At 44.7% G+C, this 12,908-nt stretch overlaps 1 protein-coding gene across 5 annotated transcripts in view; it reads left to right on the top strand.

Annotated features, from left to right (window-relative positions):
• The first annotated feature begins 1,981 nt into the window (after positions 1-1,981).
• The window catches only part of SLC4A7 (solute carrier family 4 member 7), a 175,977-nt gene continuing 165,050 nt past the window's right edge, over positions 1,982-12,908 (top strand). For 3 of the 5 annotated variants that reach the window (XM_088462749.1, XM_088462752.1, XM_088462747.1), the window contains exon 1: positions 1,984-2,249. In XM_088462749.1, the coding sequence (XP_088318875.1) occupies positions 2,202-2,249 (48 nt within the window). In that variant the 5' untranslated portion in view covers positions 1,984-2,201. Of the gene's footprint in view, positions 2,250-12,908 lie in introns of all 5 variants that reach the window. The other 2 variants (XM_088462750.1, XM_088462751.1) reach the window with 2 other exon arrangements.

Below are 12,908 nucleotides of genomic sequence, written 5' to 3'. Positions count from 1 at the left end.
CAGATGGAGGGGGAGTTGGCCATTCAGGAGATAGGGGCTGCCAGGAGATGCCGGGGATAAAAGAAGAGGACGCTACAAATGAGATTGATTATAAACAAAATATTGACAGCCCCGAAAAGCTGCCCCTGCCCTGTGGCACATATCCCACCACTGTAGTTACGGCCCGGCCGCCAGTCATCAGTCCTGGGCAATGGCCGAACTGCACCCGCTACAGGGTGGTTCATTTGTGCACCGCTCCACTTGAACAGCCCTGACTGGAGGTTCTTAAAAGGTGTCAAATGGCTGATTTTTGCACTTTTTATTAAAGATGGAACAATGATAGCAAGAAGTGTTTTTCATCAGAGTATTTCCAGCAGTTTGGGGTACAGACAAATGTCTGTAAAGTGATTTTTCAGTGTTATAATACCATTTCGTAAAAGGTTGGAAACAACATTTTTTTGCTTCCATATGCAAGTTCTATAACCCCTCTCCTATCAATACAACACCTCTACATACCTGTCCCAAATCATTTAACTCATTATTGAGCTTTTTAGAGAAAGTCACCTGAAAACTGACATGTCTTTATTAGCCACATTATGCTATTTAAACCCCTTCAAGTGCATGATCATTTATTGGGAGGGGTTTAACTAGAAGTTCTGCACTGTGGGCCTGATTCACTACGGATCACAATATTGCGTACGTCCGCAGTTCTACTGCGATAGCAAGCTAATCTATTGCGATCGCAATGCAAACTCAGCACAACATAAGGACGCCCACATTACCTTACACACATCCATAACGCTTAGCAGAATAGCGAAACCATTGGTACAATCGAGTACCATCGCAGTCTCGATCACAATAGTTAGTTCACGCACGTGCACTGCAATGCTTACGCATGAGCAGAACGCAACAATCGGCCGATTGTGTGCATAATATATTAGCAACTGCTATCCAAGCTACATCAGGCCCTGTGTCCAGACATTTTTACCTTACAATAAAGATGTTCCCTACAGTTTTCATCTGCTGAGGGGGCTGTGCACAAAAAACGCAAACTTCCGCAGAAAAAGCGATGCGACTTTGGAAATAATGTGCAAGTGCAATTTGCGGTGCAACTCCGATATGAGAACAGCTCGCCGGACCCAACTCGCACCTTAATGAATTGACCCCTGTGTGTTTTTCATCAGTAGCTCTTTTATATAATGGAACTTTGTTTTGTACTGTAATTCACTGTTATCTTGTTTTGCTCATTTGTTTACGTACTTTGTAAGGTGCTGCGTAACCCTTGTGGTGCCATATAAATAATGAATAAAAACTTGTATAGTATGCTTAATTGTCCTTTAAATTATGTTGCTGTGTTAATTTGAGAAAATAATGTAACACAACTGATATAAGTAAAAATGTATAATAGTATTTTACTGCAATCAGTACAGCAAAACTGACAATGATTGCTCGTTATAAAATTATGTCTGATAATTATATTTACAATACACCTGTTACCGAGCTTATGGATGCATTTACTAACGTATGCTTTATGCATACATTAGGAAGACATAAGACGCAATTTTTTCATTTGTGTGTATACTATATTATGTATGTGTATAGTAAGTAAATGTTCTTTTTTCCATTCTCGGATGAGGTTTATGCGAGTAGCGTGGTGCAGACATACAATAGTGCCAAGCAGAGTTCTGCTTAGACATTTTCTATCCATAGGATAATTACTATCACTGCACACCCACATAAATGCTATTATACTGGGACACCTTCCCCGGCATCATCACCAAGGACTCCTCACAATTATCAGTGAACAGCACTGCTGCCCCGGATGGCGGCTCCAGGGACAGTGCTGAGAGCAGCAGCAGGGGGAGGAGGGGGAAGGGGAGATCAGCAGCAGCAGACACAGAAGAGAGGGAAGGGGAGGGCCCGGCCAATAGAAGATAGAAGGGCAATGCATGCATGTAGTGTGGTTCAGAGCCGGAGGAGGGAGGGATAGCAGGGGAGGAGGAAAGGAGGAGTAACCCAACGACACACAGCAGCTTTCTTCTTCTTTTTATATAAAGATCCTGCTGCAGACCGGGCTCTGTGTGTGAGACTAGTCCTCATCCATCTGATGCTGTGACCATTGCAGCTGGTGCTGCGGATACCAGGGGCACACGTGTACCTCTGCTATACAGTGTGTGTGCCCACTTCATCCAGCTCTACCCACTACTCATCACCAGGAGGCCATGGACGAGGACCGTGCTGGAGAACAAATGAGACCTCTGCTTACCACGGTATGGGATCTATATAGACCGCTGTCACCCCCACACTTGTACAGTAGCCCTGTATACTGCTTGGGCAGCCACAAAGGCTATATACTGCTAGTGGCTGTACCCACTTCTCATCCCATAGTAGCTCAACAAAGTCACTGACTTGTAGATGTTGCCCAGTGTCACTCATTGTCCATATACCTGTCTGTATCATGTAGCAGTCACTGGCTTGGATTGTATTGCAGCTGTACGTTGACACTGCGATGTACTAACACAGCAGGGATCTGAGGATACAGAGTAGCTGATGCATGTGGCTGCCACGTAAATCTGTGTATCATATAAAAAAAAGTGACATCCGGGATCCCTGAACCCTTCCCATGTTTAGCGTTAGCTCGTATATTCTCCTAACATGGGGAATGCCAGACCCCTTTGTTATGGAGTTGAGGACGCTATGGCTAAACCCGTCATGTGTTCCACGTCACTGTGCCCTCACTGAGGGTTGCCCGAGTGCTTCACATCACTGTACTGTACACGGGGGCTACATACATGCCTATTTCATGTTCCCCTCTTACTAAGGTGCGCTGCGTGGCCAGCACATGTTATGGGGGTTTTCTAGTCGGTGATGACTGCTCTGCTCATCCTATGCTGGCTAACAGCCTGTGCTTTGTAGTGGAAATGAGTCACAAGGAAGTCTCATCCTCTGAGTGTCCCTCCCTCCCCTACTAGAAGTGTGACTCTCAGTTTAGGAGCATTTCATATATGACCATCCCCTCCTCCTGGCCACAGTCATTCATGGGCCCAAGCAATGTTATGTTCCCACTCCCACAGGCAGCTGGTATTGGTCCTCTGTGCTTATTTGCATCTGGAGGAGCCTATAGCATGTGAGACTTGTGTGCATCTGTCTTGTCTGCTTGTACTTCATCATTATGTTCCACATACTATGGGGTCAATTCAATTAGCTGCGAAGGGGGTGAGTTGCCATTGGAAAAGTGTGGAAATGTTGGCACCGGCTGCTCAACTCGCCCCCCTGACACTCCGTTCTCGCCCTGGACTCACAGATTTTGCACACAGCCCTATAAGGCTGCACGTAAAAAATCAGTGACTCGGGAGGTACCATAAGTGCGACATTACGCTGTTATATATCAGTTATTGCCTTTCCTCTCCTCATGTATTTGAGGTTTTGTTGAATTTATTCCATATGAATACTTTATGCACTATTTTAATTTTACAGTTTGATATATTCTAAATCAGTGGTTCCTAAACTAGGTGCCTCGGATTGGTGGTCCAGTACCAAATAGAATGATATTTAGTCAGTGTGATAGGCAAAACCACTGTTAATGGCTGCCAATCAAAAAATATGTGGACAAAAGGAAGCACAGCCCTGTCTACCGCCACAACTGAACCTAAGGGTAACATATAGGCACAATTTACTTCATTTAAAGTTTGCTAAATTTCTTAATAGGAAACTTTTGGCCCACGGGTGCCGTGAAAAAAATGCTGATACACTAGGGCGCCGTGATACGAAAAAGTTTGGGAACCATTGTTCTAAACTATTTTGCCACCAGAATAAGAATATTATTGCTTTATTGTAAAAATGTTAATTCATTTATGTTACTCCTTAGTTAAAAACAATGGCTGATTGCTAACTTGGGATATATACCCATTGCCATTGTAACTTCTAGCTAACATGTTTGAAACCATCTTTGGGCTCGATTCAATTCAGTGCGATGCTGAATAGTGCCGGGAGGGAGCTCCCGGAGATATTCAATTCATGCACTGTTTGGTCCAACGGTTTACAGTTAAGTTGGAGTATGCTGGTTCTCGCAACTTAACATGGGTGTTAGGTCGGAGAATGTCGGTTCTCACGACTAAAGTGCCGGCCGCGTGGCTGTTAACACCGTGCTAAGCAGGAAAACAGCGCGCGGCCGGCACTTTTGTCGGATTTCTCGTTGCACCCTCGGGGGTGCGAGAAGAAATCCTTTAGTCGGAACAAACAACGTGGTGAATTGAATAGCTGCGGGAGCTCCCTCCCGGGGCTATTTAGCATTGCGCTGAATTGAATCGAGCCCTTTGTATGAAAAAAGTATGGAACACCAGTAGCAGGATGAGATAGCTAGCCCATCTTCCAATAGTCGCATGAATACACGCTGCTAAATGATGTTCATTTATTTATTTATTAACATTTATATAGTGCCAGCATATTTTGTTGCCCTTTATAATTTGAACAAAACAGTCGTAAATGAAGACTGTGAAAAAACAAACAGACAACTAGGTAAGAAGGCCCTACTCGCAAGCTTAAATCTATAGTATGATTGCTATATAGAAAAATAGTAGTACATAAAATCATGATATGATGGTACATATAGGCATAAAGTGACATAAAACATGAATTGGTAATTGTTTGACACAGATCAATGGCTGTTTACTGGAGAAGAAGAAATGCATGCAACACACATGTATGTGTGCGTGTGTGCAATACACGTGTATGTGTGTGACTGATATATTTTACACATATGTTATTAATATAAGTATGAATTCCTGAAAGTATTCTCTGGCATACATTGAATTTTCATCATTAGGAAAAGTTGTGTATTTTATAATACACAACTACCTATTTTAAATTATCAAATATATTATATGTCATCTTAGACAGTGGTTGACAATTTTTTTTTAAAACTAGGAGCCAGCTTAAATGTTTAGGTGCCAGACCATCATTCGCTACCAAAATATATGGAAACTTGTATAAACTACCACACGCACCCCTTCAATGCCCCTTAATCTCCCCACATGCTATCATGCCAGCACACATACCTCTTCTTAGGTCATCATATTCTACCACATGCCTATACCTGTCACAATTCAAAATATGCCACACAGTATGACCCAAATTCATATTATGCCACACAGTAGGGCCCAAATTCATATTATGCCACACAGTAGGGCCCAAACATGTCACACAGTACTGCCCAAATTCGTATTATTAGTGTTCCCGCTAGGATTAGAAGCGGGCATGGGTAAGCGGGCATAAAGGGGGGGGGCGGCCAGTGAAGGGGGCTTGGCCCCGCCAACATCACTGTTGGGGCGGAGCGGCCCCTTTGACGTCACTGTTGGGGGAGTGCCCAGCCGGCGGCATCATTAATGGGGGCGTGCCCTGCACCTACGGAGGTGCTGCCCTTCCCCGAAGCTCTTCCTTCTACTCACGCAGTGGACAGGCTGTTTTAGAAGGGCGCCGCTATGGGCAGGGCAAATTTTGCTCTTTGAACATTTGGCAGGGCGCGGCGCCCTTATAAAAAAGCCTGGCGTGAAAACGAATTATGTCACACAGTATCACCCAAATTCATATTATGCCACATCTGGGATGATGAGTAATATAAGTACATAGGATGGAACATATGCAGGAAAAGTATGTGACATATGTAGGGTGATGAGTAAAATAAGTTTATAGGATGAGACTTGTGATAGCAGTAATATAAGTATGTATGATGAGACATGTGAGATGAGCAGTGATCGCACTGAGCATAAAATAATGTGGGTCCCAGGGACCCCTCACTTTAGAAAATTGGGGTCCTACTCCACAGGTTCTGGGTCCCATCAGAATTTATACTTTTGAGCTCCTCATATGCCATGAGACCACCCCACATGCCCTAGACATACTGTACATTATGGAAAGTCACAGGTAGCAGTTAGGGTAGAGCTGGGGGTTGAGGCAGGGAGAGGTTGTGGTAGAGGGGGTAAGGGCAGGCAGTGCTGGTGTAGTAAAGGGTAAGTGCAGACAGCAGTTGGGACAGTGCTGTGGGTAAGGAGGGGGCTAGGATAAGCAGTACTGGGAGTAGGTAGTTAGCAGATGGGGCAGTACTGAGGAGGAAGGAGGGAGTTAGGAGCAGGCAGTACTAGGGGTGATGATAGGGTAAGGGTAGATAGCAGATAGGACAGTACTGGGGACAAGGAGAGGGTTAGGGGCAGGCAGTACTGGGGGTATGGAGGGGTAAGGGTAGATAGCAGCTACGATAGAACAGTATTGGGGGGCAAGGAGGGAGCTAGGGGCAGCCAATACTGGGGGCAGTGCTGGGTGTAGGGAGGGGGTCAGGATAGCAGCTAGGTCAGTACTTTAGATAGGAGGTAAGGGTAGATAGCAGCTGGGTCAGTGGTTACATCCTTCCTCCTGCTGGGAGCCCCTGGTGGGGTCACTGTTGTCCGCCTCTAGCTTGAGCTGCTGCCCCAGCTTGTCCCTCAGCAGTCGGGTGTAGATCTCCAGCTCCCTCCTGTCCAGGGCAGTGTCCACCTCCCCTGCCTCCCATGCACTTACCTGCAGCTCCATCTGGTGCATCCTTGTTGACATTCAGCTCCTGAAAGCTTATGCTCAGGCCGCAGCACAGGTCCGTGACTAGAGCTGCCACCAGGAAAGAGTGGGACAGGGAGTTGGGGATGAGGGGGGCATCAAAGTCACACTGGCATGAGAAGTTGCTGAGGAGCAGCAACAGCAATGAGCGGGGGCAGACTATAGATAGACAGAAGTGGCATCTGATAGTCTGACACAGAGCCCTCCACTAGTATATGGTTATGGTAGCTTCTCAAGTGCCGGGAAGAGGTGTCATGTATTGGGTGGCCGTGACTGTACACTCCGGGTATATATTTACAGGCCTAAGTGGGGTGAATATATTGTGGGCAACGGAGGAGGTGCCCTTTTAGTGCTGGCACCCAACGACAGGTGACTCCATTGTCTCCCATAGTTCTGGCCCTGACTTACATCCAAATATAAATGAGCCCCATAGCAGATAGTGAGATCTACTTGTTGATGAAAACACACTGATACTTTTCAGAAAATGCATGTAGCCATATTATGTCTTATAACTAATGCAGGGAACTGATAATATTGATCCAATTTGAATGTACAGATCTCTTTTTTTTTTTTTTATATAACAGCTTCATAGTGGGGGTAAGGTCAAGGGTGTAAGTTTATACCAGTTGCCCGGAGGCAAGTTAGAGTTTGCACCCCCCCCCCCAAAAAAAAAGGGAGAATAAATATGGTGTTTATATATATCTATATATATATATATATATCTATATATATCTATATCCACACAATCACACTTAAATAGAATATATGATTAAATGGAATCTAGAGGTATATGATAATTTACATATCAGGTATAGCTGTTTATGAGCGTCTTTTCCTGATTCGACGCTACCGAACCCTGGGGTCCTGCAGTATCAAGACCTAGAGATAGTTCTCCTACAGTTAGTGCATAGGTTCAAACATATATATACATATATATATATATATATATATATGTATATATATATATATATATACAGTGAGGTGCATAAATATTGGGACATTGACAGAATTTTCATATTTTGGCCTCTATTCACCACCACAATGGCTTTGAAATGAAACAAACAAGATGTGCTTTAACTGCAGACTTTCAGATTTAATTTGAGGGTAATTACATCCAAATCAGGTGAACTGTGTAGGAATTACAACGGTTTCTATATGTGCGTCCCACTTTTTAAGGGGCCAAAAGTAATGGGACAAACTAAACAATCCTAAATCTAACCTTCACTTTATAATACTTTGTTGCAAATCCTTTGCAAGCAATTACAGCCTGAAGTCTGGAACGCATAGACATCACCAGACGCTGGGTTTCATCCCTGGTGATGCTCTGCCAGGCCTCTGCTGCAAATGTCTTCAGTTCCTGCTTGTTCTTGGGGCATTTTCCTTTCAGTTTTGTCTTCATCAAGTGAAATGCATGCTCAATCAGATTCAGGTCAGGGGATTGACTTGGCCATTGCATAACATTCCACTTTTTAGCCTTAAAAAACTCTTTGGTTGCTTTTGAAGTATGCTTCGGGTCATTGTCCATCTGCACTGCACTGTGAAGCGCCGTTCAATGAGTTCTGAAGCATTTGACTGAATATGAGCATATAATATTGCCCGAAACACTTCAGAATTCATTCTGCTGCTTTTGTCAGCAGTCACATCATCAATAAATACAAGGGAACCAGTTCCATTGGCAGCCATACATGCCCACGCCATGACACTACCACCACCATGCTTCACTGATGAGGTGGTATGTTTTGGATCATGAGCAGTTCCTTTCCTTCTCTTCTCTTCCCATCACTCTGGTACAAGTTGATCTTTGTCTCATCTGTCAATAGGATGTTGTTCCAGAACTGTAATGGCTTTTTTAGATGTTGTTTGGCAAACTCTAATCTGGTCTTCCTGTTTTTGTGGCTCACCAATGGTTTGCATCTTGTGGTGAACCCTCTATATTCGCTCTTGTGAAGTCTTCTCTTGATTGTTGACTTTGACACATATACATCTACCTCCTGGAGAGTGTTCTTGATTTGGCCAACTGTTGTGAAGGGGTTTTTCTTCACCAGGGAAATAATTATTTTGTCATCCACCACAGTTGTTTTCCGTGGTCTTCCAGTACTTTTGGTGTTGCTGAGCTCTCCGATGCGTTCTTTCTTTTTAAGAATGTTCCAAACAGTTGATTTGGCCACACCTAATGTTTTTGCTATCTCTCTGATGGGTTTGTTTTGATTTTTCAGCCTAATGATGGCTTGCTTCAATGATAGTGACAGCTCTTTGGATCTCATATTGAGAGTCGACAGCAACTGATTCCAAATGCAAATGTCACACCTAGAATCAACTCCAGACCTTTTACCTGCTTAATTGATAATGAAATAATGAGGGAATAGCCCACACCTGTCCATGAAATAGCTTTTGAGTTGATAGTCCCATTACTTTTGGCCCCTTAAAAAGTGGGAGGCACATATTGAAACTGTTGTAATTCCTACACCGTTCACCGATTTGGATGTAATTAACCTCAAATTAAGGGGCCCATTTATTAAGGATCGCATGCAGTACCGCCCATGATCGCATTGCAAAATGCGATCATACCGGCCGAATGTATGACCCGGCACATGCAGGGAGACGGGCTCCGAAAAGAGCCCGTCCCTGCGATGTGTCCGGAGCGCATTCCGGGCTGCTGCGCATGCGCAGTCCCGCGGACTGCACATGAGCGGCGCCCATTGCCGGCGGAGGGATCTGGAATATCTCTCCGCCGGCTGAAATGCGGTAAGTGCCCATAGGGGACAGCGGCTAACGCTATCTCCAGATAGCGTTAGCTGCTGGGGTCAATATCGGGAATGCTTCGCATTCCCGATATTGATACATTTGGGAGCATCGCATCCCCCATAGAAACCTATGGGGGAGGCGGCTGCCGGCGGCAATGGAGGGATCGCAGCAGGTATCGGAGATACATGCTGCGATCCCTCCTGCATACATTCGGGAGATACTTAGTATTTGAGGTAAACCCCCGAAAACAGGTGTTTTCGGGGAATTTACCTCAAATGCAGTTTAATAAATGGGCCCCTAAATCTGAAAGTCTGCAGTTAAAGCACATCTTGTTTGTTTCATTTCAAAACCATTGTGGTGGTGAATAGAGGCCAAAATCTGAAAATTCTGTCAATGTCCCAATATTTATGGACCTGACTGTGTGTATATATATATATATATATATATATATATATAGTTTGTATATGAGGCATCAAACACACAGCAGGGCGCCGACAATTGTTTCACTGTGCCTTGGCAGCGCTGAATCAGGCACAGATGCTCATATACAATTATGCCTGATATGAAAATTATGTTACACAGCTCCAGGTATTCTGCATGACAATGGCCGGTGGCTCAGAGTCAGACAGACTCACTGAGTTTCAGTCGACTCTGTAGCAGCATATGCTGGTGAGCTTCCATTTGTTGTAATGCTGAACCAGAGGTTAGCTCTCTGTACCGATGGTGCCTAGGATAGGAGATCAGATAGGTGTCTCGGGTCCCAGCTCACTGTCCAGCAGCAGTGGCGGATGCACATTCGCCTTCTGCAGCGTAGGCTGAGGGTTTTCAGGCGGGAGCCTTCCTGTCCCCTATTGCAGGTGTTAGTGGGGCTACCAGCAGAGCCGACCCTAGCCAATTTGTTGCCCTAGGCAAGATTTTGGCTGGTGCCCCCTAGCAGATATATATATATAATTTTTATATATATAATAAGACAAGCCACGAAGAAAAAAAAATTATATATATAGATCCTGCAGACATCTTGACTATGCAGTGCACCTGGAACTTGGAGAGCAGCATGTCTGCGATGTTACACAGAACCACACAGCACAGAGGAAACTGGATGGACAGCAAAGGCGATTCAGCACACCTGGCTGCTGCAAAATTATGCAAATTAATGTGATTGTACCATGGTTGCAGCACTATCCGAAGATGCCCACCATCTTATAAAGCCGCCCACCTCCCATTACATACATCCGCAAGTCAGCGAAAACATTGAGTAACATCGGACCCATACATTTGTGGTTGAGCTTGACCTAACTCACAAACTGCAAAACTTCCTGTCACCATCTAGACCTCTGGCTGTGTATGCTGTCGCAGGGGCTTAATTTTGCATGCCACTGTAACGGCATTCAAATGCACAGGCACAGCCCCCCCCCCCCTCTTCACACCCAATCGGCACTTCCTGTCAATCATTTCTCGATGGCTCTGCGTATCCGCTGCGTTCGTTTTTCGCGATCGCAACGGCCGGTTAGCACACGTACGATGCATGCGCGCACAGAAAGCAAACATCAACCAGGTGCGTGCGTCTGCAGACTTCCCATCCAAGCTGAATAAGGCCCTCTATACGATGCATGGAGCGCTTGTGAATCCTTCCATATCACTTGTCACCCTTGTAGTCCTAGCTCTGGTCCCCTCAGTGACAAGAATCGACCCCCTTACGTGCACCTCAAGCTCCTGTACCCTCCCAACTTATCAGTGTGCGCGCGTACACACACACATGCATACAAATGCAGATACCAGACATTGCACCCACCTCTGGTTATGCAGACTTTGCTACTTTTCTGAATTATCTCACAGCTACTAGCTGCGGCAACATGTGTAATACATCTTTGGGGGCGGTGCTTAGTGAGAATCAGGGGCGGAGCTTACACAACAGAGGATGGACTCTAGGACTGTATGCTGAGAGTTTGATACGACCCGGGGCGGAGCTTCAAGGTAGGCGGGGCTTCAGACAGCAATGCTCATTTTGGCCGTCGTGACAGCAGCACATGAGGGGAGATGCAGAGCCGTGGGATGCCCCTAGGCATTCCAGATGCCCTAGGCATTTGCTTAGAAAGCCTATGCCTAGGACCGGCTCTGGCTACCAGGACAGAGCTGATTAACGCTGTAGAAGCAGCGGGTGCACTGCTGCAGTGAAAGATCAGTGGTCCCACACGTTTTCCTCTATGAACACACAATTGCTGCTGTACATGCTATAGATGGAAGAGCCCCTTTAGGGCTTGGCGTCTGGAGTCAGGCACCTCCATTGTCTCTGGGAATTACGCCTCTGGGTAAGGTGTAATCACGGAGATTCAGGGAGTCAGAGAGATTGCTACTATTTCAGGGACTTTCCCTGACAATTAGGGAGAGTTGATAAATATGAGTTATGGTGCGTATCCACTAGCATATAGTGGAACGACAGTACGATTACAACATTGTAATCATACAGTCGTTCCTCTTCCCCTGCAGTGCCTACACTGAACGATATGTCATTCAGTGCAGACACCCTCCCTCATCCCTGAACATGGCCAATCTGTCGTTATCTGCAGATTGACCAGCATGTTCAGGCGATGACTGATGTCGAAAACGACCAGCGGGAGTGCGCATCACTGGTCGTTTTTTATATTTTCATGCACGATTAATGAGCGATTGCGCGATTACAATGTCGTAAACGTGCAGTCGCTCATTCATATCTGCTAGTGGATAAGCAGCTTTAGTTACAAGGTTGCCAGGACTAAACTCTTGGTCGCGCCCGGGATTTTTCGAGCCCTGATTTTAGGGATATGTGATCAGTAAAAAAAAAAAAATTATAATTAAAAAAGAGAAAGAAAGCATTTAGTTTTGTGCCCTTATTTAGTCACATAATTGTTCTGTGAGTCTTGCTATAAATTAGAATAGGGAATATAAACCTAGATATATTAGTGTCAAATGTAAGAAAATGTAATAGAACTAACTACTTTTGATAATCTAGCTTCATCTGATGATTGAATTCTAGAAAAATTAACAGTCGGAGTGATTTAAAAAAAATATTGGACTGGAAATCTGCAACATACAGGACATATATGTTTTATCGGCACCTCTGCATCGCTGTTATCTTATTTAAGAATAACATCTGTTATCAGTACAGGTATCATAGCTAGATGACCAGCAGTTGTTGGGGCATTGTTTGACCAGTGTTCCCTATGCAGAATCTAATCTGATGAGCCTAGACCCAATATAGCGGTTAGTAAATGTGCTACGATTAGCTAGACCGATCAACAAGATAATACAAGGACCTTTTTGAGAGTTGGACGCAATTTGAATCATACTTGCCTACTTTTGAAAATGCATTTCAGGGAGATTGTGAAAGTAACACCTATGAGCGCGGCGGTAACATGGACGTGTACTGCTACATCTGAGAGGCGTGCCATAAAACTGACTTACATCCAAATGTAAATGAGTCCCAAAACTGTTAGTAAGATCTACTTGTTGATGAAAATACACTGATACTTTCCAGAAAATGCAGGTAGCCATAGGGATCATTGTGTCTTTCTTATAACCAATGCAGGGAAATTATACTAATCATCCCATTTGAATGTATA

This window comes from Taudactylus pleione, unplaced genomic scaffold (genome assembly GCF_031769625.1).
Source record: "Taudactylus pleione unplaced genomic scaffold, aTauple2 ptg000053l, whole genome shotgun sequence".
Classification (NCBI taxonomy): Eukaryota; Metazoa; Chordata; class Amphibia; order Anura; family Myobatrachidae; genus Taudactylus; species Taudactylus pleione.
This window is presented reverse-complemented; position numbering and strand designations above follow the sequence as displayed.